This window comes from Tachyglossus aculeatus, chromosome 5 (genome assembly GCF_015852505.1).
Source record: "Tachyglossus aculeatus isolate mTacAcu1 chromosome 5, mTacAcu1.pri, whole genome shotgun sequence".
Classification (NCBI taxonomy): Eukaryota; Metazoa; Chordata; class Mammalia; order Monotremata; family Tachyglossidae; genus Tachyglossus; species Tachyglossus aculeatus.
This window is the reverse complement of record NC_052070.1, coordinates 53,699,854-53,723,159: the sequence shown is the minus strand read 5'-3', so window position 1 is coordinate 53,723,159 and position 23,306 is coordinate 53,699,854. Positions and strand designations below refer to the sequence as shown.

At 51.7% G+C, this 23,306-nt stretch overlaps 1 protein-coding gene across 1 annotated transcript; it reads right to left on the bottom strand.

The window, feature by feature from the left end:
- Positions 1 to 871: 871 nt before the first annotated feature.
- EFHD2 (EF-hand domain family member D2) lies at positions 872 to 21,009 on the bottom strand. The gene is made up of 4 exons (XM_038747413.1): positions 20,556 to 21,009; positions 6,024 to 6,171; positions 3,137 to 3,271; positions 872 to 1,271 (listed from the first exon to the last, which is right to left on the bottom strand). The coding sequence occupies exons 1-4, from the start codon at positions 20,930 to 20,932 to the stop codon at positions 1,137 to 1,139; spliced, it is 795 nt and encodes a 264-aa protein (XP_038603341.1). The 5' UTR covers positions 20,933 to 21,009; the 3' UTR covers positions 872 to 1,136.
- Positions 21,010 to 23,306: the final 2,297 nt, after the last annotated feature.

Here is a 23,306-nt window from a genome sequence, read left to right as displayed (position 1 = left end):
CTCTAGTGCTTTGCTGGGAGGGGGCCGTGAGGTAGATTAGGGTGACCCTCCCCGCCTTCTGGGGGACACGGAGGCCCAGTGAGGAAGGCTGGGGAGGAGCGCATCAGCCTTGGGGGGGGGGGGGGGAAGAGGGGGAGGCTCCACTCCTCTCCCAGACTGGCTCGGGCCGCGGACAATTGGAAAGCTTCCCAATCGAGCTTCAGGGACCAGCAAGTGGGGAGAAGAGCGAGGAGGAGGGTTTGAGAAAGCCAAATTAATCCAGCCCTAATGACAGCTCAGGGAGCATTACGGATCCACCGCCCGGTGTTTGTGTCTGCTCCTCGGAATCCCAACCCAGGGCCGCAGGAGGCCACGCCATTGACATAGTTACGGGTCTTGAGTCTGCTCGGCTCCGGGCCACAGCCGGGGAGGGGTTTATCCCTCTGTCTGGAGCTCTGAGCTGTCTTTACACTTGGAGGGCTCGCCGCGGTTCAAGAGCAAATAGCAAGAGCCCATGCAGAGGGCGGTCCCGGCTGACAGAGCTACAAGATCGCTGAGGGCATTGGGAACCCAAGGGAGAACGAGACCACAGCGAGGTCAGGGTCTGGGAGAAAGTGGGTGGGCAATGAGAAGAACAAATGTCAGGGAGGCAGCCGGTCTTGGGTTCAGATTCCAGATTCACAGTTTGAATGTTATTAGAATTGGTCCACTGATTAATTATGATACTCGCTAAGCATTTACTATATGCCAAGCGCTGTACTAAGCGTTGGGGGTAAGAAACAAGATAACCAAAGTGGACGCGGTCCCCGCCCCACATAGGGTTCACAGTCTGATTAGGAGGGAGTAGAATCCGATCCCCATTTTGAAGATGAGGAAACCGAGACACGGGGAAGTGAAGCGACTTGCCCAAGGTAACACAGTGGATGAGTGGTGGAGCCAGCCTTAGAACCCAGGTCCTCTCCTTCCCCAGGCCCATAGTTTTTCCACTGGCCCACGCTGCTCCCAGTGATGGGAAAGCCACCCAGCGTCTGCCTTTCTACCCACCTCATCAACTTTTTCTTCTTATGCACGGGGGCCGGGTCTTTGCAGATTCTAGTCCCTGTCAGGTTCCACCCCCACCCCCCGACCCCGGCCAGCCTCCTGCCCGCCCCTCAAGCTCACTGCTTGAAGGCTGACTGCAACTCTTTGAAGGCGGCTTTCCTCTGCTTCAACTCCTCCGCCTGCTTTTTCTTCTCTTCCTGTTCAGCCTTGATCTCCTCCTCAAAACGGCAGGAGACGTTGATGGCCTGCACCTGGAATGGCACACGGGTTGGGAGGGTTGAGGGATGGGTTAGCAAACAAGGAGAACCTCTCCCCCACCTTTCCTTCCCTTTCTAATGCTATCACGTCTCCCTGTCCATCCCCTACTCCCAGCTGCCCCATTAGGCTCTGGGAACCCTTGAAGTGCTTCTGGATTCTGAGTTTCTTGAGGGCAGAAATAATAATAGAATTTGGGTATTTGTTAAGTGCTTACTATGTAATAATAATAATGAATAATGATGGCATTTATTAAGCGCTTACTATGTGCAAAGCACTGTTCTAAGCACTGGGGAGGTTACAGGGTGATCAGGTTGTCCCACATGGGGCTCACAATCTTAATCCCCAGTTTACAGATGAGGTAACTGAGGCACAGAGAAGTTAAGTGACTTGCCCAAAGTCACACAGCTGACAATTGGTGGAGCTGGGATTTGAACCCATGACCTCTGACTCCAAAGCCCGTGCTCTTTCCAATGAGCCACGCTGCTTCTCCAACTCTATACCAAGTGCTGAGGTGGATATAAGCAAATCGGGTTGGACACAGTCCCTGTCCCATGTGAGGCTCACACTCTCAATCCCCATTCTATGGATGAGGTAACTGAGGCCCAAAGAAGTGAAGTGATTTGCGCAAGGTCACACAACAGACAGTGGCGGAGCCCTGCCCGCTACAACATCACTGCTTCCCTCAGGGTCTAGCAGGCAGGGCTGGCTCCAGATGGTACGCAAGTGAGATAATCTCTTCAAGGTGCCCTGTCTGGGTGATGGGGCCAGTGACGGCATGATGGTGGTGATTCCAGATTTTAAAGGGCCCAGTCCAAGGCAGAATGGTACCAGCTGGAGCAAGGGCCTTGGAAGGGAACGCAATGGCCCTCGAGCAAGGGGGGCTCTAACTTCAAACAAGTCACATTTGATGCGGTGAGCATTCACAGCGAAACAAAAGACGTCATCTGAACCAGGATGGGAGAGCGGCCAACTTTTTCCTACTTCTGGGAAGTTAGGCATCTGAAGCTGGCCTTGCTGATGGACTTCCAACTCTGTCGCAATATTCAATTAGCGCTCAGTCAATACCAATAATAATAATAATTTTGGTATTTGTTAAGTGCTTACTATGTGCAAAGCACTGTTTTAAGCGCTGGGAGAGATACAAGGTAATCAGGTTGTCCCACATGGGGCTCACAGTCTTAATCCCCATTTTACAGATGAGGTAACTGAGGCCCGGAGAAGTTAAGTGACTTGCCCAAAGTCACACAGCTGAAAAGTGGCGGAGCCGGGATTAGAACCCATGACCTCTGACTCCACAGCCCGTGCTCTTTCCACTGAGGCACGCTGCTTCTACCAAAGAGTGACTGATTGATTGAGTGGGCACAACCAGCAACATCTCTGTCTCTCTGGGAATCTAGATGTGGGACAGGGACTGTGTCCAACCCGATTTGCTTGTATCTACCCCAGCACTTAGTACAGTGCCTGGCACACAGTTATTACTATTATTATTGTTATTACCATACAGCCCCCAGCCCCCTGAGCAGGAATTCAGATTGGCCACCTCCCCTCTCTGGCTTCACCCAATCCCTCGGGTTCAATTCCAGGGATGGACAGGCCAGACCCAACTTTTCTAATCATGCTATTGGCCACTGCTTCTTTCATAGCTCCCTACAGATAGAAATGGATATGGCAAAACCCCATCGGAACTTTCTGGAGGGGAAACTGAGGCTCTGCGGGATGGGGCGGGTCACCAGTCAGAGAGCCAGGATCAGGGCCCAGTCCAGCCCTGACTCAGGCTCCCAGGCCTCTCGACAATTTCATTCCTGAAAAGCCAATGTTCCAACACAGGGCTGGATCTCGGCTACATCGTTTCTCTTACTTTGGCCTCGAAAAAGTTTTTGGCTCCTTTGACTCCCTCCGTCGAGACGTCGATCTCTGAGAGCCGAGCTAAGACGTGGAGGCCGCTGTCTTCCTGTAGCTCTCCCGCGGCTGCTTTGCGGAAAATCAGCAGAAACTGGAGGAGAGAAAAAACAGATTTGTTCATGTCATTGGAGGCTCCCAGCCCGTTTCTCTGCTTTCTGGCCAAGGGCTTAGCTTCCTAGGAGAGAGAGCTCAGCCACCCCTCTGCTGCCCCTGGGAGATGGGGAGGGCCAGAAGGGAGTTGGGGATGAACGCTGAGCTGGAGAGAAGCAGACCATGAGTGGCAGCGTGGCCTAGTGGAAAGAGTACAGGCTTGGGAGTCAGGAATCTTGGACTCTAATCTCAATATCGCCCTCAACTCCCACACTCCCTTATTCCTCCATCAAACTCGTACCAGTAACTAACCTGCAGCTTTTGTGCCCAAGCAGTGGAGTGCTTGGAAATCCAGCCATCAGGCCGACGTCGTTCATCTCAAGCTCATCCTCACCTGCTTTAGCTCTACCTGCTTCTCCTCCCAACGGTACTTCTCCGTTCTTATTGAATGCCGTACCCGTGGACCACGCCAGGCTTTTCAGACTTTTAACTACCCCCTCAAACCCCCTGTCTTCACATCCTCTCCCTCTCTGGCCCCTAAAGAGCTGGCCACTCACTTTATAGAGGAAATTGAAACCAGCAGGTTTGATCTCCCTGAACCCTCCCCTGGTCCTCTCCAGTCCCAATCTCCTCCTCCACCCTCTTCAACCCTCCCATCTTTCCCAGCAGCTTCTCAAGAGATCTCCCACCTCCTTTCCAAATCCACCCCTCCACCTGTCTCCTCTCTTCTCTTTGCAGCTTATCAAAACACCTTTCGTCTTCCCTCTCTGACTACTCACTCCAATGGTTCTTTCCCCACTGCTTTTAAAAACACCCATGTCTCCCCTGTCCTAAAAAGATTCCCTCCTTGACCCCAAGGCTCCCTCCAATTATTGCCCCATCTTCCTCCTACCATTCCACTTCCAATTCCTTGAGCAAGCCGTCTACACCTGCTGCCTCCACTTCCTCTCCTCTAGTTCTCTCCTTGATTCAGTACAATCTGGCTTCTGCCCACTTCACTCCGTAGAAACGCCCTCTCTAATAACCTCCTTCTTGTCAAATTCAATTGCATTTTTTAGGGGGTGGGAGGCAGAGAAGGAGCCCTTGAAAGAGACAGAGAATGACTGGCCAGAGAGATAGGAGTAGAACCAGGAGAGGACAGTGTCAGTGAAGCCAAAGTTGGATAATTTTTCCAGAAGGGGGTGGCCGCCAGTGTCAAAGGCAGCTCAGAAGTAGAGGAGGATTAGGATGGAGCAGAAGCCTTTGGATTTGGCAAGAAGGAGACGTATCTTACAGATGACCGCTCCCCCGCATCTTCAAAGCCTGACAAAAATCAAATCTCCTCCAAGAGGCCTTTCCTGAGCCCTAATTTCCCCTGTTTGCTCTCCCTTCTGCATCTCCTATGCCCTCGAATCTGCTTTGACTCCTGATACTCACTCCACCCTCAGCCCCCCCAACACTTATATACATATCCTTGTTCTCTCCCATTTCACTTATCAGTAATTTATATTACTGTCTGTCTCCTCCCCTAGACTGTAAGTTCCTGTGGGCAGGGATTGTGTCTACCAAACAACAATATTGCATTGTACTCGCCAAACACTCAGTATAGTCCTGTGATCACAGTACTTAATAAATACCATTGATTGATTGATTGATTGACTGTTATCCCAGCTCCATCTCTTGCCTACTGTGTGGACTTGGGCAAGTCATGTAACTTTGCAGTGCCTCAGTTTCCTCATCTGCAAAATGGGGATTTGATACCTGTTCTTCCTTTCCCTTAGACTGTGAGTCCCATGTGGGACAAGGGACTGTGTCTAATTTGATTATCCCCATTGATTTTTTGTTTTAATTATTACTTCTACTTCTGGGAAGAACCACATTTGGGTCCGTTGAGCTGAGTCCCCATGTGGGATGGGGACTGTGTCTAATCTGATTATCCCCAGTGATTTTTTTTTAATTATTACTACAACTTCTGAGAAGAACCACATTTGGGTCGACTGAGTGGGGAGGGGATGCACGGCTCATCTGTGTTCTTCATGAGCTGGTGTCCCAGCCACTGGAATGGGAAAGACCTTTTCCAAGGCTCTCCCAGGTTCTCTTGGACCTTCCACCCTGGCCCTTCCTACCTTTTTTATGGTATTTGTTAAACTCTTACTATGTGACAAGCGCTGGGGTAGATACAAGCTAATCCAGTTGGATGCAGTCCATGTTGCACGTGGGACTCACAGTCTTAATCCCCATTTTATGGATGAGTGAGCACAGAGAAGTGAAGTGTATTTATTTATTTATATTAATGCCTGTCTTCCCCTCTAGACTGTAAGCTCTTTGTGGGCAGGTAATGTTTCTGTTATATTATACTTTTCAAAGTGCTTAGTTCAGTGCTCTGCACATGGTAAGTGCTCAATCAATATGATTGATGACTGACTGACTGACTTGCCCAAGGTCACATAGCGAACAAGTGGTAGAGCTGGGATTAGAACCCAGGTCTTCTGATTCCCAGGCCCATGCTTTTTCCACTAAACCACGCTGCTTCTAAGTACTCTAGTTCTGTTATTCCCCCAGTCTCACAGCCTTGGGCAGAACAAGCCACAGACCAGTCGCCAGGAAACCAGTGGTCTGGGCTAGAGAGTGGGCCTGCTAGGTGCTGGTTTTTGGCTTGCGAGGAGTCCCCAGTCTGTCTAATCCCCGTGCCACCCCTACAGCTTGATGGCTGGAAGCCTGGTGCTGAACGGACCCAGGCTCCCCTGGCCCCCGCATCCCAGCCCTCATCCTACCTCCCGGAAACTGAGTTTGCCGTCAAAATCCTCATCCACTTCCTTGATCATGTTCTTCAGCCCGAGGTGCGTCTGGGGGGCCTCCAGCTTCTCCATCATCAGTTTCAGCTCCATCAGGTCGATGAAACCGTCCCTCCCTGCATCGTATCTGGGGACACAGGAAGCCCAGGTCAATGACTAGAGTCCAGGACTCCCTGAGCCCTGGCCACCAGGCTGGGCACACCCATTCCACCGAGACCCCTGCGGCCCCTGCGGGGGAGGAATCTCCCTGGTCTGTTTCCACCAACGCTGGGCAGCCCAGTCCATTTCTTTGGTTCCCTCCCCAGCACGAGCAGGACAGTCTCCCACAGTGCAGAGGTGTAGGAAGGGAAAGAAAACCTCTCTCCAAGCGCTTAGCACAGCATCCTGCTCACAGTAAGTGCTCAGTAAATATCATCGATCAATTGATTGAGACACAGCATCTGAAATAATCCTCCAAAGGATGGAGTTTTCTCTGAGCTTAGACTCTTCCCCACTCAGCCCATCTGAATCAATCAATTAATCAATCGTATTTATTGAGCGCTTACTGTGTGCAGAGCACTGTACTAAGTGCTTGGGAAGTACAAGTTGGCAACATATAGAGACAGTCCCTACCTAACAGTGGGCTCACAGTCTAGAAGGGGGAGACAGAGAACAAAACCAAACATACTAACAAAATAAAATAAATAGAATAGATATGTACAAGTAAAATAAATAAATATGTACAAACATATATACATATATACAGGTGCTGTGGGGAAGGGAAGGAGGTAAGATGGGGGGATGGAGAGGGGGACGAGGGGGAGAGGAAGGAAGGGGCTCAGTCTGGGGCTCAATCTGAAAACCTGGCCTCTCTTAGGAAAGGTGAACCCTTGCAGCCCCTAGAACATGTTTGGGGTGAGGCACGGTGAAAAGAGCATGGGTGTGGGAGTGGAGAGACCCGCGTTCTAGTCCATTCTCTGCCACTGCCCTGCTGTGTGACTCTGGGAAAGTCACACAGTCCAGCCTCTCTGGGCCTCACTTTCCTCATCTTTGAATGGAGAGAAGATGCTTGCTCTCCCTATCTCTTAGGTTGTGACCTGTATGTGCGATACGGACTAAGTCTGGTCTGAGTACCTCGTATCAACCACAGTGCATGGCAAATAGTGAGTGTCTCATAAATGCCACAAGCCTGCCAGATTCCTCCAGAGCCTGCCTCCTTATCCTGCTATTTGTGGTCCTGATACCTCCCAGACCAGAGGGCACCACCCGCATCTCTGCAGTCACTGAGGAGGTGGGAGCAGGGGTCTGAACAGCCGCATGCCATCCTGCTGACTCTGGGAGGATCAAAGGTCACAGTGGGGGCCCAGAGGCGGCTGGACAACCAGCCTCAGGGTCAGGGCCAGGTCTGCGGAAATCTAGTAAGGTGCGGGGGCAGCTGGGACAGAGGTCCTAGAGGCTGGGCTTTGCAAAGTGCCTCTGCATTGGCAAAAAAAAATGCTTAGAAGGGAAAACTGTTTCTAAAAACGGGTGTCAGATATAAATAGCTCCCAGCAGAGTGCAGCGGTCTCCAGAGGCAGAGGCGGCTGGTCCTACCAGTGTGGGAACAGAGTGAGACAGTGGTCTCAAGGACTGAGGAACTGGCCACTTGTCTGCTGCGTGACCTTGGGCAAGTCACTTCCTTGTCTGTGCCTCAGTTCCCTCATCTGTAAAATGGGGATTAAGACTGTGAGCCTCATGTGGGATGTGGGCTGGGTCTGAATCAATCAATCAATCAATCAATCGTATTTATTGAGCACTTACTGTGTGCAGAGCACTGTACTAAGCGCTTGGGAAGTACAAGTTGGCAACATATAGAGACAGTCCCTACCCAACAGTGGGCTCACAGTCTAAAAGGGGGAGACAGAGAACAAAACCAAACATACTAACAAAATAAAATAAATAGAATAGATATGTACAAGTAAAATAAATAGAGTAATAAATATGTACAAACATATATACATATATACAGGTGCTGTGGGGAAGGGAAGGAGGTAAGATGGGGAGGATGGAGAGGGGGACGAGGGGGAGAGGAAGGAAGGGGCTCAGTCTGCGAAGGCCTCCTGGAGGAGGTGAGCTTTCAGTAGGGCCTTGAAGGGAAACTGAACTGATTACCTTGTATCTTGCCCAGCATCTAGAAAACAGTGAGCGCTTAACAAATACCAAAAAAAAAAAAAGGAAGGAATCGGGCAGGTTTCTCATTTTTGGAAGCCAAAATGAGTGCTGAGAAAACCCGGCTCGGGACCTGAGTCTGCTGTGGTGGTTTGGAGCTTAATGCAAGGGATAGGGTTGGGGGTAGGCCAGCTGCCTTCCCACTGTGTGGAATTTAAGGTGTGAGGAAAGGGAAACCACAGGCAGCATCCTAATAAGGCTATTTCTAGTCGGCTACAGACTCATCTGTGACCTCCAGTCCCTGTGGCTGGTGGGGAGAGCGCCTTGCACCCCAGAAGGGCTGGGGTTAGCCTGTGTGACGGCAGCAAGCCTGAAGCAGGTAGTGGCCTCCGTGACCACAAGAAGTTAGGGTGGCTTAGGACTGGAAACGAGGGTAGCCAAGGGTCGAATGAGGATGGATAAAACTGTTATAGGCAAGGGAAACCTATGCTGTCATTGCCCAAGAGAACCCCGAAGCTAGTCCAATAGCCAGCCTCGAAGAGCTGGAAGTCTGGATGGGAATGACGTGCAGCATTCTTTATAATAACAATAATAATGACGGCATTTATTAAGCGCTTACTATGTGCAAGGCACTGTTCTAAGCGCTGGGGAGGTTACAAGGTGATCAGGTTGTTCCACGGGGGGCTCACAGCCTTAATCCCCGTTTTACAGATGAGGTAACTGAGGTCCAGAGAAGTTAAGTGACTTGCCCAAGGTCACACAGCTGACAATTGGCAGAGCCAGGATTTGAACCCATGACCTCTGACTCCAAAGCCCGTGCTCTTTCCGCTGAGCCACGCTGCTTCTATAACAATTTCACTGCCCAAATATTACAGATGTGCAGCTCTCGCCATCTGACCAGCTCTAGTTAGGTGGCTCTCGAGCCCTAATGACTGTCGCTCTTGCCCCACAGAAAGTTCCCATGTAGGACTCCAACCCTAAGGAACTTCTGGCCCCACAATCCTCCCTTCCTCCTTTTTCCTCCCACCTTCCCTCTCTCCCTCCCTCTCTCCCCAGCATCACAGGTCTACTGCCAGATGGGGCATGTGCGTAGCCCAAGAAGCCAAATAACCGCCAATCAATTACTTAGCGGCTCTGCTCCAGCCTGGCTCTGGGCCCCAGACTGTGAGATGGACAGGGCAGAGGGGGATTAGAGAGCTGCCTGGCAGGCTCAGGCACTTCAGCACCGCCAACGGAAAGTGGAGGGGGGGGGGATCGCTGCTGTTTCCCGTGAGTCGCCTCTGAGCACTGAAGAATGCCTGAGGCAGAGAAGGAACGAGAAGCCAGGAAGGATGACAAGATAAGAAGCAGCATGGCCTAGTGAAATGAGAGCAGGCTGGGAGTCCAAGGATCTGGATTTTAATCCCAGCTCTACCATGTGCTTGCGGTGAGACCTTGGGCAAGACACTTCCCTTCCCTGGGCCTCGGCTTCCTTCATCTGTAAAATGGGAACTAAATACCTGTTCTCCCCCTTAGATTTTGAGCCTCCTGTGAGACGGGGACTCTGTCCCAACTGATTAAACACAGCGCTTAGTAAGGTGTTTGGCACACATTAAAAGTTTCACAAATACCACAGTTATTATTAAGGTAGTTGGGATCTCAATATTGGGTCCTTCCCAAGCACTTAGTACAGTGCTCTGCACACAGTAAGTGCTCGATAAATACAATTGAAAGAATGAATGAATGAATGAATGAATGAATACCCCAGCAGAGCGGGTCAGGCCGGGATAGGTTTCACATCCAACTGGAGATGTTTTCCATCCTGCCTAGCAATGGAACTCGGAGTGATTCTGTCCTTGGTTTGCCCCAAATGCTCTTGACTCTAGGATCTGGGGCCGTGCACTGGGGCCGGGGTGAACCCCTGCCAGCCTCATGCTCGCTTCATCTAAGACAGAGGATGGGGTCACCTGGCAGTTTGGAAGCTGCCAAGGGAAGGGACTGTGGCACTTCTATTTTATAGTTCCAAGAGCCTCTGACATCACCTGGCACCCAGCGTGTGCTTAATGCTGCTTCTGCGAAAGTGAAGCAGAAGGCAGGCGAGACTTTATGCAGTGGAGGGGTAAAGTGGGAGATGAGGGAATCAAGGGAGTCCTCGAGTGTGTTTAGTACAGTGCTCTGCTCACAGTAAGTGCTCAATAAATTAAATTGACTGACTGATCGGTTGATTGAGTGGTGGAAGGACAATTGGGTTTGTCAGCGTCCTCTAACTGGAGACATTCTCTGACCTGAGGCTAATCTGGAAGGCTTGACCCTTGACTTTTGAAATTATCTAGTTCCTCTTGGGTCCTGCCACTGGACCTGGCAAACTTAGGGTTAGGCAGGAGGAAAGTGGGTGTCCTTGGTTCTGGGGCTTACGGGTCATGAAGAAATAGCTGATGTCTGACGGGGAGGCAGGGACCAGCCTTTTGACCACCTCAAGATTTCTTTGTGAGGGCCAAGGCTGCAGTAAATCTTGGGTTTCAAAGAGGGACTGCTCCTTCTCAGGTCATCTATAGGCAGGGGCACGTTCTTGCCCCCAGTCTCCTACCCACATTCATTCATTCATTCATTCATTCATTCATTCATTCATTCATGGCTCAATGGAAAGAGCACAGGCTTGAGAGTCAGAGGTCATGGGTTCAAATTCCGGCTCTGCCAATTGTCAGCTGTGTGACTTTGGGCAAGTCACTTAACTTCTCTGTGACTCGGTTACTTCATCTGTAAAATGGGGATGAAGACTGTGAGCCCCACGTGGGACAATCTGATCACCTTGTATCCTCCCCAGCGCTTAGAACAGTGCTTTGCACACAGTAAGCGCTTAACAAATGCCATCATCATCAACATTCATTCAATCTTATTTATTAAGCACTTACTGTGTGCAAAGCACCGTATTAAGTGCTTGGGAAACTACAATGCAACAATAAACATTGGTATTCCCTGCTCACAATGAGCTCACAATCTAGAGGGGGGAGACAGACATCAATACAAATAAATAAAATTACAGATATATACATAAGTGCTGTGCGGGTGGGTCGGAGGGAAGAGCAAAGGGAGCAGGACCAGGGGAATGCAGAAGGTTTCCTCTCCTCACCCCCACACCCTAAGTGGGTTTGAGGAAGTGCTAAAGAGGGCCTCTTGTGCGGCTGGGTGGGTGTAAACTGAGGCAAGGATGACCACCTCAGCGACTTGGACGTGGGCTTCTGCCGGCTTTGAGCTGTTCCTCACTTGGCTTTGGCGACAGGTTGAAGCCCAGGCCTAAGGAGGCCCCCTAAGGCATCCCCTTCCCCATTTAGCATCTCCAACTGTGGGAAGGGAGCCGAGCAGGTGCTCAGATGGGAGGAGGTTGGGCTGAGCGCGGAGGGCACTGCCAGCCCAATAACGCCCACTCAGCTGGCGGGGCCCATCCCGGCCCGACCCTGCAGCACAACGTCTGGGATTTAATCTCACCCATTGATCGGCCCTGAGAGATTGTGACGGCTGGCACCGGGCCCACATTCTAGTCGGCCTCCCACTGAATAGTCCGGTTGGGGAGTTCTCAGCCAACCGCAGCTGCCCGGATACTCGACACAAAAGCCCAGAGCCGTGCAGAATGGAAGGTTCTGCCAACCTCAAATCCTTTCCATTCAGGCTGAGGACAGAGCCCAGCAACCTCCCTCCCACATGCAGCCCCTCTGTCTCCTGAAGCCCAGTTCCATGCTCTGTCCCCTCCCCTCTCCCCCTTCCCTCAGACCTGGCTTTCTCTGGTCCCCACCAGCCCAGTGCCCTTTTCCAAAGCACTCAGTATTGCCCCTTCCCTGGACTCTTCCCCAATTATTTCTCTTCGCATTTGACCGATCCGGTGTGCTCTGCTATAAATTTCACTCACGCTCAACAACTCGACTGGCCTCCCCTTCATAATAATAATAATGAGATGGTATATCAATCAATCGTATTTATTGAGTGCTTACTGTGTGCAGAGCACTGTACTAAGCGCTTGGGAAGTACAAGTTGGCAACATACAGAGACAGTCCCTACCCAACAGTGGGCTCACAGTCTAAAAGGGGGACATGGTATATGTCAAACACTGTTCTCAGAGCTGCGGTAGATTTAAGGTAATCAGGTTGGACACAGTCCCTGTCCCACGTGGGGCTCACAGCCTTAATCCCCATTTTACAGATGAGGGAACAAAGGCACAGAGAAGTGAAGTTGCCCAAGGCCACATAGCAGATAAGTGGTGGAGCCGGGATTAGAACCCAGGTCCTTCTGACCACCAGGCCGTGCTCTATCCACTAGGCCATGCTACTCCTCATTTCACAAAAAGAAAATGAGGCTCAGACAGGAGACAGGAGCCCATTAGATTAGAAACCCCACAAGGGCAGCGAATGGGTTTCTTTAGCTGTACTCTCCCAAACTCCAACTAGAGGGCTCGGCTCAGAGTAGGTGCTCCATAAATACTGGGCAAGGAATGAAGGAATGAAAGGAAGGATAAATCAGCTCTCCTTCTTACTCTTGGACAGCAGCAGAATTGAAAACCGAAGACTTCCCTGGAATCTCGATTCTGTTCTGCTCCTGACCATTGTGATCACCTCTCTTCTCAAGAGATCAAGAGAGTAAGAGAATTGATATAAAGTGGCCTGTAAATGCCTCCCCATTCACCCAATCCATGCTCCCCACCATGAAAGAGCATCGTAGGCCATCTCCTCTGATCAGAACCAAAGAACATCAGCCATTCCTCCTTGGAATCGGATCCTTGGTCTGGTCAACCCAATGTTCTGTCTGATGGTGGCAGCAAAGGATGCTGAGAGAAACAGTTAAAGTTGTCCTCCTTGGCAACTTTTGGCACAGGTGTCTCTAAACGTCTTCCCTCAACTCCATTTTTCCCTTCCAGCAACTTAACCTTTCCCTCCAACAATCCATTATGGCTACATTGTACATGAATATATCCAAATTTGTCCCTTTCTCTGCTTCTGCCCAGATACGGTATACTACGTGGGTGCTGAAAAAATCCTTCCGATGTTTCAACCTATCCTGTCCAGCATGACTCATGTGTCGTTTGCCCAACCACCCACTATTTCCTCCTATGACTCTTCGACATCTGATCTTCCACTGAATCAGCTGGAGAGGGGAAAGGTGGTGCAGGGGACTCACACGTTTCCAGCAACTCCACTGAGCGAAACTCAGCCCACAGATCCAGACTAGTTCCCCACTGTAGAGACCCAGCCAGAATTCAAGAGTACCAGATGCTGCCAAAGGAGATTGCAAAGACCGGTATAATGGCAGCAGGCTATCCAGTGTGGTCTAGTGGTTAGGGCAGAGGCCTGGGTGTCAGAAGGACCTGGGTTCTAATCCCGGCTCTGCTATTCGCCAGCTGTGTGACTTTGGGCAAATCACTTCACTTCTCTGTGCCTCAGTTCCCTCATCTGTAAAATGGGGATTAAGACTGTGAGTCCCATGTGGGACAGAGATTGTGTCCAACATCATCTCATATCTATCCCAGCACTTAGACCAGTGTCTGGCACATAGTAAGTGCTTAACAAAATACCGCAGTTATTATTCCAATGGCCCTTCTTCAATCAATCAATCAATCAATTAATGGTATTTACTAAGCACTTACTGTGTGCTTAAGTGGTAATAAGTTGTCCCTTGGCTTATTCCCCCTTTTGCCTGCTCCCATTTCACGTCCCTAAACCTCTGTCCCTTCTCTCTGCTCCAGGAAGAGCTTCAGGGGGAGGAGAACCTGGAGGACACCTGGAAAAGTCAGTCTACCAGCAGGCATTTTATCCGGTTCCCCGGGGCTGGGGTGAACTCTGGCCAGATAGTGACTCAGGAGGGGCCCTCCCTTGATGAGGCAGCAGATGACTGTATTTCCTGCAGCGGCAGCCGGCCCTGGGCAGCCCCGCAGAGATGCTCCAGCTGCCGCAGAGCACGTGGGGCAAGTCACCCGCTGAAACTGGATCCAGTGCCACTCTCCAAAGGGGCACTTGCTTTTCCGGCCAATCAATCAATTTACTGAGTACTTATGATGTACACACCCATCGCTCTTTCCTACCCCCCGGCTCCACCAGTGCATGCCTCCCTTCCTCCAGGAAGGTGGGGTTAGGGAGTGTGTATGGAAGCAATAACCTTTGCCCATCCTCTTCCCCTCTCCCTTTCCCCTCATTGACTGGCAACTCCCTCAGCTCAGGCTCGCTCCCTCCCTCCCGCCAGCACTGGGGTTAGGGTGTCCTGGGGTAGCACCTTGTCATGAGCACCTTGTCATAAGCGCTTAGTACAGTGCTCTGCACACAGTAAGTGCTCAATAAATATGATTGATTTATTGATTGATGAGAAGCAGCGTGGCTCAGTGGAAAAGAGCATGGGCTTTGGAGTCAGAGGTCATCGGTTCAAATCCTGGCTCTGTACTTAGCTGTGTGACTTTGGGCAAGTCACTTTACTTCTCTGTGCCTCATTTACCTCATCTGTAAAATGGGGATGAAGACTGTGAACCCCCCGTGGGACAACCTGATCACCCTGAAACCTCCCCAGCGCTTAGAACAGTGCTTTGCACATAGTAAGTGCTTAATAAATGCCATCATTATTATTATTATTATGGGGCTCACTAGTCACACTCTTTTTTATGGTATGTGTTAAGAACTTACTACGTATCCCCCTTACCTTACCTTGTACTCCCCTAACACTTAGAACAGTGCTCGGCACATAGTAAGTGCTTAACAAATGCCATCATTATTATTATTATGCATCAAGCACTGTTCTAAGCACTGGGGTAGATACAAGTTAATCAGGTTGAACACAGTCCATATTCCCCTTGGGGCTCACTGTTTTAATCCCCATTTTACAGATGAGGTAATTGAGGCCCAGAGAAGCGAAGTGACTTGCCCGAGGTCACACAGCAGACAAGTGGTGGAGCTGGGATTAGAAACCAGGTCCTGCTTCCATGTTAGGGTGCCCATGGCTGGCAAAGCCCAGACCAAGGCCTGGCCAACACAGCACACTGGACTCTCTCACTGGCAGCTGGGGATGCAGATGGAGGGTGAAAAGGAGAAGTGCAGCAACTTTAGGCAAGATAAATGAGCCAAAATACCAAGAAGCAAAAATACCAAGAAGAAAAGACTCGAGAAGTTTCAAAGTAATAGCAGAAGCAAAGGTCACCACAGCTGGGGCCAGGAAAGGACAATTTCAAGGGCCAGGAAGAGGCTGAAAGAATGCATGACCCAGGGCACTAGGGACCTTTCAACACATCCTAGTAAGGAGGAAGCAGGGAGGGGAAGTTGTAAAGTCTTTCACTCTTGCAAGTGCTTAACCAGAGCCGGGACTACACTCAGCAGCTGAGCCTTGGCAACAACCACCATTACCACAGGTCCTCAAGCTTCAGGGTATTTTATAAAAGAAGGGGTTTTTTTTGGTTTGCAAAATGGTTTCTCGCTTGCAGTGCTCTTATATTCCAGCACTTAGAACAGTGCTTTGCGCATAGTAAGCGATTAATAAATGCCACCATTATTATTATTATATTGGCGGCAACCATCCATAGAGATGGCCTTAAGTGGTTTGTTCTGGAAGTAGTGGTGATTAAAGGGTGAAAAGTCTTAGATACAGCAGGGATTTTGATATGGGCTCCCAGCTCTCCCCAGCAGTTGCAATCCCAATAGGAAGGCGCTGGGGACTGTTCGATTTAATTCAATTGTCTTTACTGAGCACTTACTGTGCGCAAATCACTGTAGTAAGTGGTCTGGTGAGTATACTATAACAATACATGAGCAGTCCATTGTATAGTTGGGGAAACTGAGGCTCAAAGGGAGCATTTTTATGGTGAGTTCTACCTTGATTGAGCATGTTGGGGTCTGTATATCAGGAGAACAAAAAACTGGTGTGAACTGGAGTGTAAGAGATTGGCAGTGTTATTGGGAGAGAGGAGAAGGAAGAGCTAGAGGGTCTCAGGGTAGTGTGAAGATGATGAACTTTGTGGTATTCTCCCAAGCACTCGGCCCAGAGTAGTAGCTCAAAAATACCATGGACAGACAAAACATCAGCCTAAGGAGGAAGGAAAGAGTATATGGAAACTGAAGAGGGAGGATCTGGGCAAGTATGTCAGCAGCTCAGAGCAGGGGGTGTCTGGAGAGTCCCCAGAGAGGGCTGGTGAATTTGAGCATCTTTCCGAGATAAGCCCTCAGAGGACAGAATTACACACCACCATTCTCTGCTTGTTTTCAAATTCTCAGTTTACGAAACACTGAACGCCGCCCATGCCATCAAGGGACGGAGGACTCTGGTCTCCTGACCTCCAGAAGTGTCAGTCGATCAATGGTATTTATTACCTGCTTACTCTGTGCGGAGTACTGTAGTAAGAGCTTGGGAAAGCACAATAGAGTTGGTAGACAAGACCCCTACCCTCAAGGAGCTTTCATTCTAGAGTCTACTCACAGGCCTGGTGGTGCAGCTCAGAAACTCCCAGATGTCCTCCTCCCTCCCAAGATAAATGGATAAACAGGGGTGGTAGAGCCAGTTCTGCCCAGATAAGGAGTGGCACAAGGAAAGCAGGCTCATTCTGAGGATTCTGAACTAGTCCTGAGCAGCAACGGAAACCTTTGGGTGGAGGGCCTTGGAGAATGGGGCTTGGCTGAGCCTGGGCAGAGTGTAGTAAGGCAGGAAATTTCCAGATAAGAAGGAAGACACCTCCTGTCCATGACAGCACACTTTATTTTCCATCAAGGGTCCAGGGCCACTCTCCAACTGGGCACTTGGTTTTCCTGGCAATCAATCATATTTACTGAGTAGTTATAGTGAGCAGAGCACTGTACTAAGCATTTGAGCCAAGCTTACGAATGAGAATCTAGTCCGTGGGCCAAATGAGCGAAAGTTGCCTAAGGGGTGGTAAAGAGGGCTGCGAGAGAGGCTTCTCTGCCAGTGCCCAACCTTGGCCAGCATAGGGGACAAGGGTGGTTGGGATTCAGACAACGCTGGCTCACACCCAGAGCTTGCAACCCCATCGCCGCCGCCCCGAGGTAGGCAGCAGAAAGGGGTTCTGTCTTCAGCGGGTGCCAGTTCCCTGACAGCTGCCAAAGACTGCGAAACAGCCTGGACCCCGCTGGTTGGAGCTGGCACAGAGGTGCCTTGTTTCCCCCAAGACTAAGGTTGCTTGCTTTCTAACAGTGTCCGTGCCTCCAAAAGAGCCTGCGACAGATTCCCGGGAAGATTCTCCCTCTCAGGCCCTTCTCCAGTCAACCATGTGGTCCGGAAGCCAGGGAAGTAGCTTTGTCCTGAGTGGTTCTAGGCAATTGGAGTAAGACTTTTTTTAAAAGTTCTAAAGAAATGGCTAATTCTCTATACCAAGACTTCTCAGAGGATAAGTGGGCTGGGGAGGGAAGGAGCCTGATCGTTCTAAACTGGAGATTCCCTAGCAGGGTGCGGCGGGGGAAGGATAAGAAGCCTGGGGATAAACGGGGCAGATGAGGCTGCTTGGGAGAGTCTGAGGAGAAAAGAATGGAGGTCGGGTTTTTTGGGGGATGAGAGGTGGGCAGTGAGAAAGTGGGGGATCTTGGAATTGTAGAGCACTGGGTAGGGGACAAGAAAGAAGTGGTAGTTAGGAATCAAATCTGACAGAGGTTAGGGAGAGGTTGTGTAATGAATACTTGTACATATTTACTATTCTATTTATTTTGTTAATGATGTGCATCTAGCTTTACTTCTATTTATTGTGATGACCTGACACCTGTCCACATGTTTTGTTGTCTGTCTCCCCCTTCTAGACTGTGAGCCCGTTGTTGGGTAGGGACCATCTCTATATGTTGCCAACTTGTACTTCCCAAGCACTTAGTACAGTGCTCTGCACACAGTAAGCGCTCAATAAATACGACTGAATGAATGAAAGTCAGATACTAAAGCATCTTCTGTCCCCCTATGACTCACAATTACCACAGAGGCTGCAGCTCTGTGAGAGCTCACCCTTTAAGGGGTTTGGGAACCATTTGCTCAGAGCAACCAACAGTCTATGTTGTGCAGACAATGATAGACTTCAAAGCATCACGGAGCGGAGAAGATGGTTTGGTGAAACTGGAAAGATTTTAAACATGTTTGTTCCACTCCCCACCCCCCTCCACCACACCACACACACACACATATTCAAACACACCCCTGGGCCACCCCCTTCCACCTCAACACACACACACAAACACACGCACTCACCCCCGCCCCACCCGGGCCCTTAGGTGTTGGGAAGGGGAAGAACATATCTGCCTCAAACCCCCTACTCTCCCATCTGAGTCTGGGCCAGACTCATTTCTGGAAGTAAAAGTTGCAGCAACTCAAAAGGAAAGAGGAAGGGAATTTCACAAGCTGCTGTGGTCTTTAAGATCCTGTTTTGGGGTTTGATGGTGTGAGGGCACACTCCAATATGCTCTTTGTGCTTTTAGGTGAGGGACAAGCATGCTCAGTCTTTCCCCTCGCCCCCAAAAGCAAAACTGAGGAGCCTCTCCTGGAGGTCCTAGGCAGCTCCATGACCCCCATCCCCAGAACCACCACCAGCTCCGTGGTGCAGAGGACGGTAGGTGGGCCCTCTGGCGAACCCCCACCTCCACCCCTGCTGTGCTCTCACCCCAGCCTATGCCAGCCCAGGACCATCTAGCATTTTAGAAACCATGGCAACACCTGATCCATATGGGCACTGGCCAGGGCAGGGCATGAGCTTTTGGCCCAGTGGGACTCAGCTTCTAAGGGAGGGAGAGCTGGGAAGAAGGCTAAGGGGAAGGATGAAGTGTGGGAGGGGGCAGGGGTTGGGGATCCAGGAATAGAAAAATAATGATAATAATAATCACTGTGGTATTTGTTAAGTGCTTACTAGGTACCAGGCACTGTACTAAGCACTGGGATAAACCGAAGCTACTCGGGTTGGTCACAGTCCCTATCCTCCATAGGGCTTCCAGTCTTAATCCCCATTTTACAGATGAGGTAACTGAGAGGCACAGAGAAGTTAAGTGAGTTTGCACAGCAGACAAGTGGCAGAGCTGGAATTAGAACTCCGGTCCGTCTGACTCCCAGGTCCGTGCTCTAGCCATTCATTCAATCGTATTTATTGAGCGCTTACTGTGTTCAGGGCACTGTACTAAGCCCTTGGGAAGTACAAGTTGGCGACATATAGAGACGGTCCCTACCCAACAACGGGCTCACAGTCTAAAAGGGGGAGACAGACGACAAAACAAAACATGTGGACAGGTGTCAAGTTGTCAGATTAAATAGAATTAATGCTAAATGCACATCATTAACAAAATAAATAGAATAGTAAATATGTACAAGTAAAATAAATAGAGTAATAAATCTGTACAAACACCGGGCAGGGTTCTCACTGCTCGCTTCCTGGGGAACAGAGGTGTTCGGGTTGGAGCCGTGGGGTTACAGATGGTGAACCTCTCTTTCCCTAGAACCTGGGGAGAGGGGAATTCCACAACTGGGGACGGTGGGGCCACAACTGGAATCCCAAGATAAGGAGGGAAGGGACGGGGGGGGGCGTTACAGAGTGAGGGAAGGGGGGAGAGCATCTTGTTAGGGATAGCTGAGGAAGCGGAGGGTGACAGGGGTGACTGGGGGAGAAGATAGAGAAGCAGCGTGGCTAAGTGGAAAGAGCCCGGGCTTTGGAGTCTGGGGTCATGGGTTCAAATCCCGGCTCCGCCACTTGTCAGCTGTGTGACTTTGGGCAAGTCACTTCACTTCTCTGTGCCTCAGTTACCTTATCTGTAAAATGGGGATTAAGACTGTGAGCCCCCCGTGGGACAACCTGATCACCTTGTATCTATCCCAGCGTTTAGAACAGTGCTTTGCACAGAGGAAGCGCTTAATAAATGCCATTTAAAAAAAAAGATGAGGAGGGTAAGGGGGAGGTAGAGGTGGGGGACGGGGGAGAGTGTGACAGAGGTGATGGGGGAGAATGAGGAGGATAAGGGGGAGATAGGGGTGGGGATGGGGGAGAGGGTTACATTAGAGGTGACTGGGGGGAGAATGAGGAGGATAAGGGGGAGATAGAGGTGTGGATGGGGGAGGGGGTTACATTAGAGGTGACTGTGGGGAGGATGAGGAGGATAAGGGGGAGATGGAGGTGAGGGATAGGAGAGAGGGTAACCTTAGGGGTGATGGGGGATTAGGGGGAGATGGGGTGGGGATGGGGGACAGGGTTACATTAGGGATGGTGGTGGCGAGGGGTTTCACGGGAGTGGGGCAGGGGGAAGATGGGGCGAAGGGTCCGGGGGAGAGGGGGATTGAGGTCGGAAGAGATGGGGGGGATGGGGGTAGGAGGTGGGGGCGGTTTCCCTGGGGATGTCTGGGGCAGAAGGAAGGCGAGGGTCCGGAGGGTTTGTTGGGAAGGAAGAGCCGTCCCCCCGCCCCCGTCCCCGCCGCACTCACTGTTTGAACATCTTCTCCATGTCCTTGATCTGCTTCCTGGAGAACTCCTTGAACTCGGTGTAGGGGTTGAAGGCCCGCCTGCTGGGCGACATCTGCTGCTCGCCCATGCCCTGGTTGAGGTCGGCGCGGCGCTGCAGCTTGGCGCTCAGCTCGTCGTCCGCGCTGCCCCACGGCTCCCCCGGCCCTCCGGCCCCCGGGCCCCCGGCCCCCGGCCCTCCGGCCCCCGGCCCCCCGGCCCCCGGCCCTCCGGCCCCCTGGCCCCCGGCCCCCGCCCCGTTCAGCCCGGGCGGCCCCGGGCCCGGCCCCTCGTCGCCGCTGCCGTCCCCCTCTATCTGCAGCCGCCGGTTCAGCTTGGTGGCCAGCTCGTCCGTGGCCATGGTCGCCTCGGGGGTCCGGGCAGCGGCCGGGCCGGGCTGGGCAGTGGGCTCTCCCCTCCCACCCCCGGCAGCTCTGGCTCCGGGCTCTTCCTCTTCCTGACACTCCCCAACGCCCAGACACCGCCTCTTAAGGTGGGACTTGCAAGCCCCTGCTCCCCTTGCAGCTCCCTCCTCCCTCCCTCCCTCCCTCCCGTCTTCCCTCCCCTCTCCCTCCCTCCCTCCCGCCTTCCCTCCCCTTGCAGCTTCCCCTCCCTCCTTCATTCTTTCCCTCCCCCTGCAGCTCCCTCTCCCTCCTTCTTTCTCTCCCCATGCAGCTCCCCGACCCTCCTTCCCTCCCCCCTACAGCTCCCCCTCCCTCCCTCCCCCTGCAGGTCCCTCTCCCTCCTTCTTTCTCTCCCCCTACAACTCCCCCTCCCTCCCTCCCCCTGCAGGTCCCTCTCCCTCCTTCTTTCTCTCCCCCTACAACTCCCCCTCCCTCCCTTCCCCTGCAGGTCCCTCTCCCTCCTTCTTTCTCTCCCCCTGCAGCTCCCTCTCCTTCCTTCCCTCTGCAGGTCCCCCCACCCTTCTTCATTTTTCCCTCCCCCTGCAGCCCCCCCTGCAGTTTCCCCTCCCTCCTTGCCTTCCCTTACAGCTCCCCCACTCTCCCTCCCTCCTCCCCTCCCCCTGCAGCTCCCCACCTTCCCTCCCTCCTTCCCTCTCCCTGCAGCTCCCCCTTCCTCCTTCTTTCCCTCCCCCTGAAGCTCCCCTCCCATCCCTTCCCCCTTAGCTCCCCCTCTCCCCCTCCCTCCTCCCTTCCCTCCCCCTGCAGCTCCCCCCTGCTCTCCTCCTCCTGAGGGGTCATTCATTTATTCATTCATTCAATCGTATTTATTGAGCGCTTACTGTGTGCAGAGCACTATACCAAGCGGAGGGGTCCTGGCCTTGGCCGGGTCCTCTCTGGGTTGGACGGCTGTTCAGGGGCGGGACTTTGTCTATTTCCACTCTTCTTTATTCCTCGTTCGTGGCTCAGTGGAAAGAGCATGGGCTTTGGAGTCAGAGGGCATGGGTTCAAATCCCGGTTCCGCCCATTGTCAGCTGTGTGACTGGGCAAGTCACTTAACTTCTCTGTGCCTCAGTTACCTCTTCTGGAAAATGGGAATTAAGACTGTGAGCCCGTGGGACAACCTGATCACCTTGTAACTTCCCTAGCGCTTAGAACAGTGCTTTGCACATAGTAAGCGCTTTATAAACCTTGGCTTCACAGACTCTGTCCTTTCTTGGTTCTCCTCTTACCTCTCGGGCCGTTCATTCTCAGTCTCTTTTGCGGACTCCTCCTCCCCCGTCCCATCCCCTTCATTCATTCATTCAATCGTATTTATTGAGCGCTTACTGTGTGCAGAGCACTGTACTAAGTGCTTGGAAAGTACAAGTTTGCAACATATAGAGACGGTCCCTACCTAACAGCGGGCTCACAGTCTAGAAGGGGGACCCCTTACTGTATGGGTTCCTCAAGGGTCAGTTCTTGGTTCCCTTCTGTTCTCCATCTACACTCACTCCCTTGGTGACTCATTCTCTCCCACGTCTTCAACTATCATCTCTACGCTGATGACACCCAAATCTACATCTCTGCCCCTGCTCTCTCTCTCTCCCTTCAGGCTCGTGTCTCCTCCCGCCTTCAAGACATCTCCATCTGGATGTCTGCCTGCCATCTAAAACTCAATATGTCCAAGACTGAACTCCTTATCTTCCCTCCCAAACCCTGCCCTCTCCCTGACTTTCCTGTCCTCTCCTGGTTCTCCTCTTATCTCTCCGATCGCTCTTTCTCAGTCTCTTTTGCAGGCTCCTCCTCCCCCTCCCATCCTCTTACTGTGGGGGTTCCCCAAGGTTCAGTACTTGGTCCCCTTCTGTTCTCAATCTACATGCACTCCCTTGGCAACCTCATTCGCTCCCACGGCTTCCACTATCATCTCTACGCTGATGACACCCAGATCTACATCTCTGCCCCTGCTCTCTCCCCCTCCCTCCAGGCTCGCATCTCCTCCTGCCTTCGGGACATCTCCATCTGGATGTCTGCCCACCACCTAAAGCTCAACATGTCGAAGACTGAACTCCTTGTCTTCCCTCCCAAACCTTGCCCTCTCCCTGACTTTCCCATCTCTGTTGACGGCACTACCATCCTTCCCATCTCACAAGCCCGCAACCTTGGTGTCATCCTCGACTCGGCTCTCTCATTCACCCCTCACATCCAAGCCGTCACCAAAATCTGCCGGTCTCAGCTCCACAACCTTGCCAAGATCCGCCCTTTCCTCTCCATCCCAACCGCTACCCTGCTCATTCAAGCTCTCATCCTATCCCGTCTGGACTACTGCATCAGCCTTCTCTCTGATCTCCCATC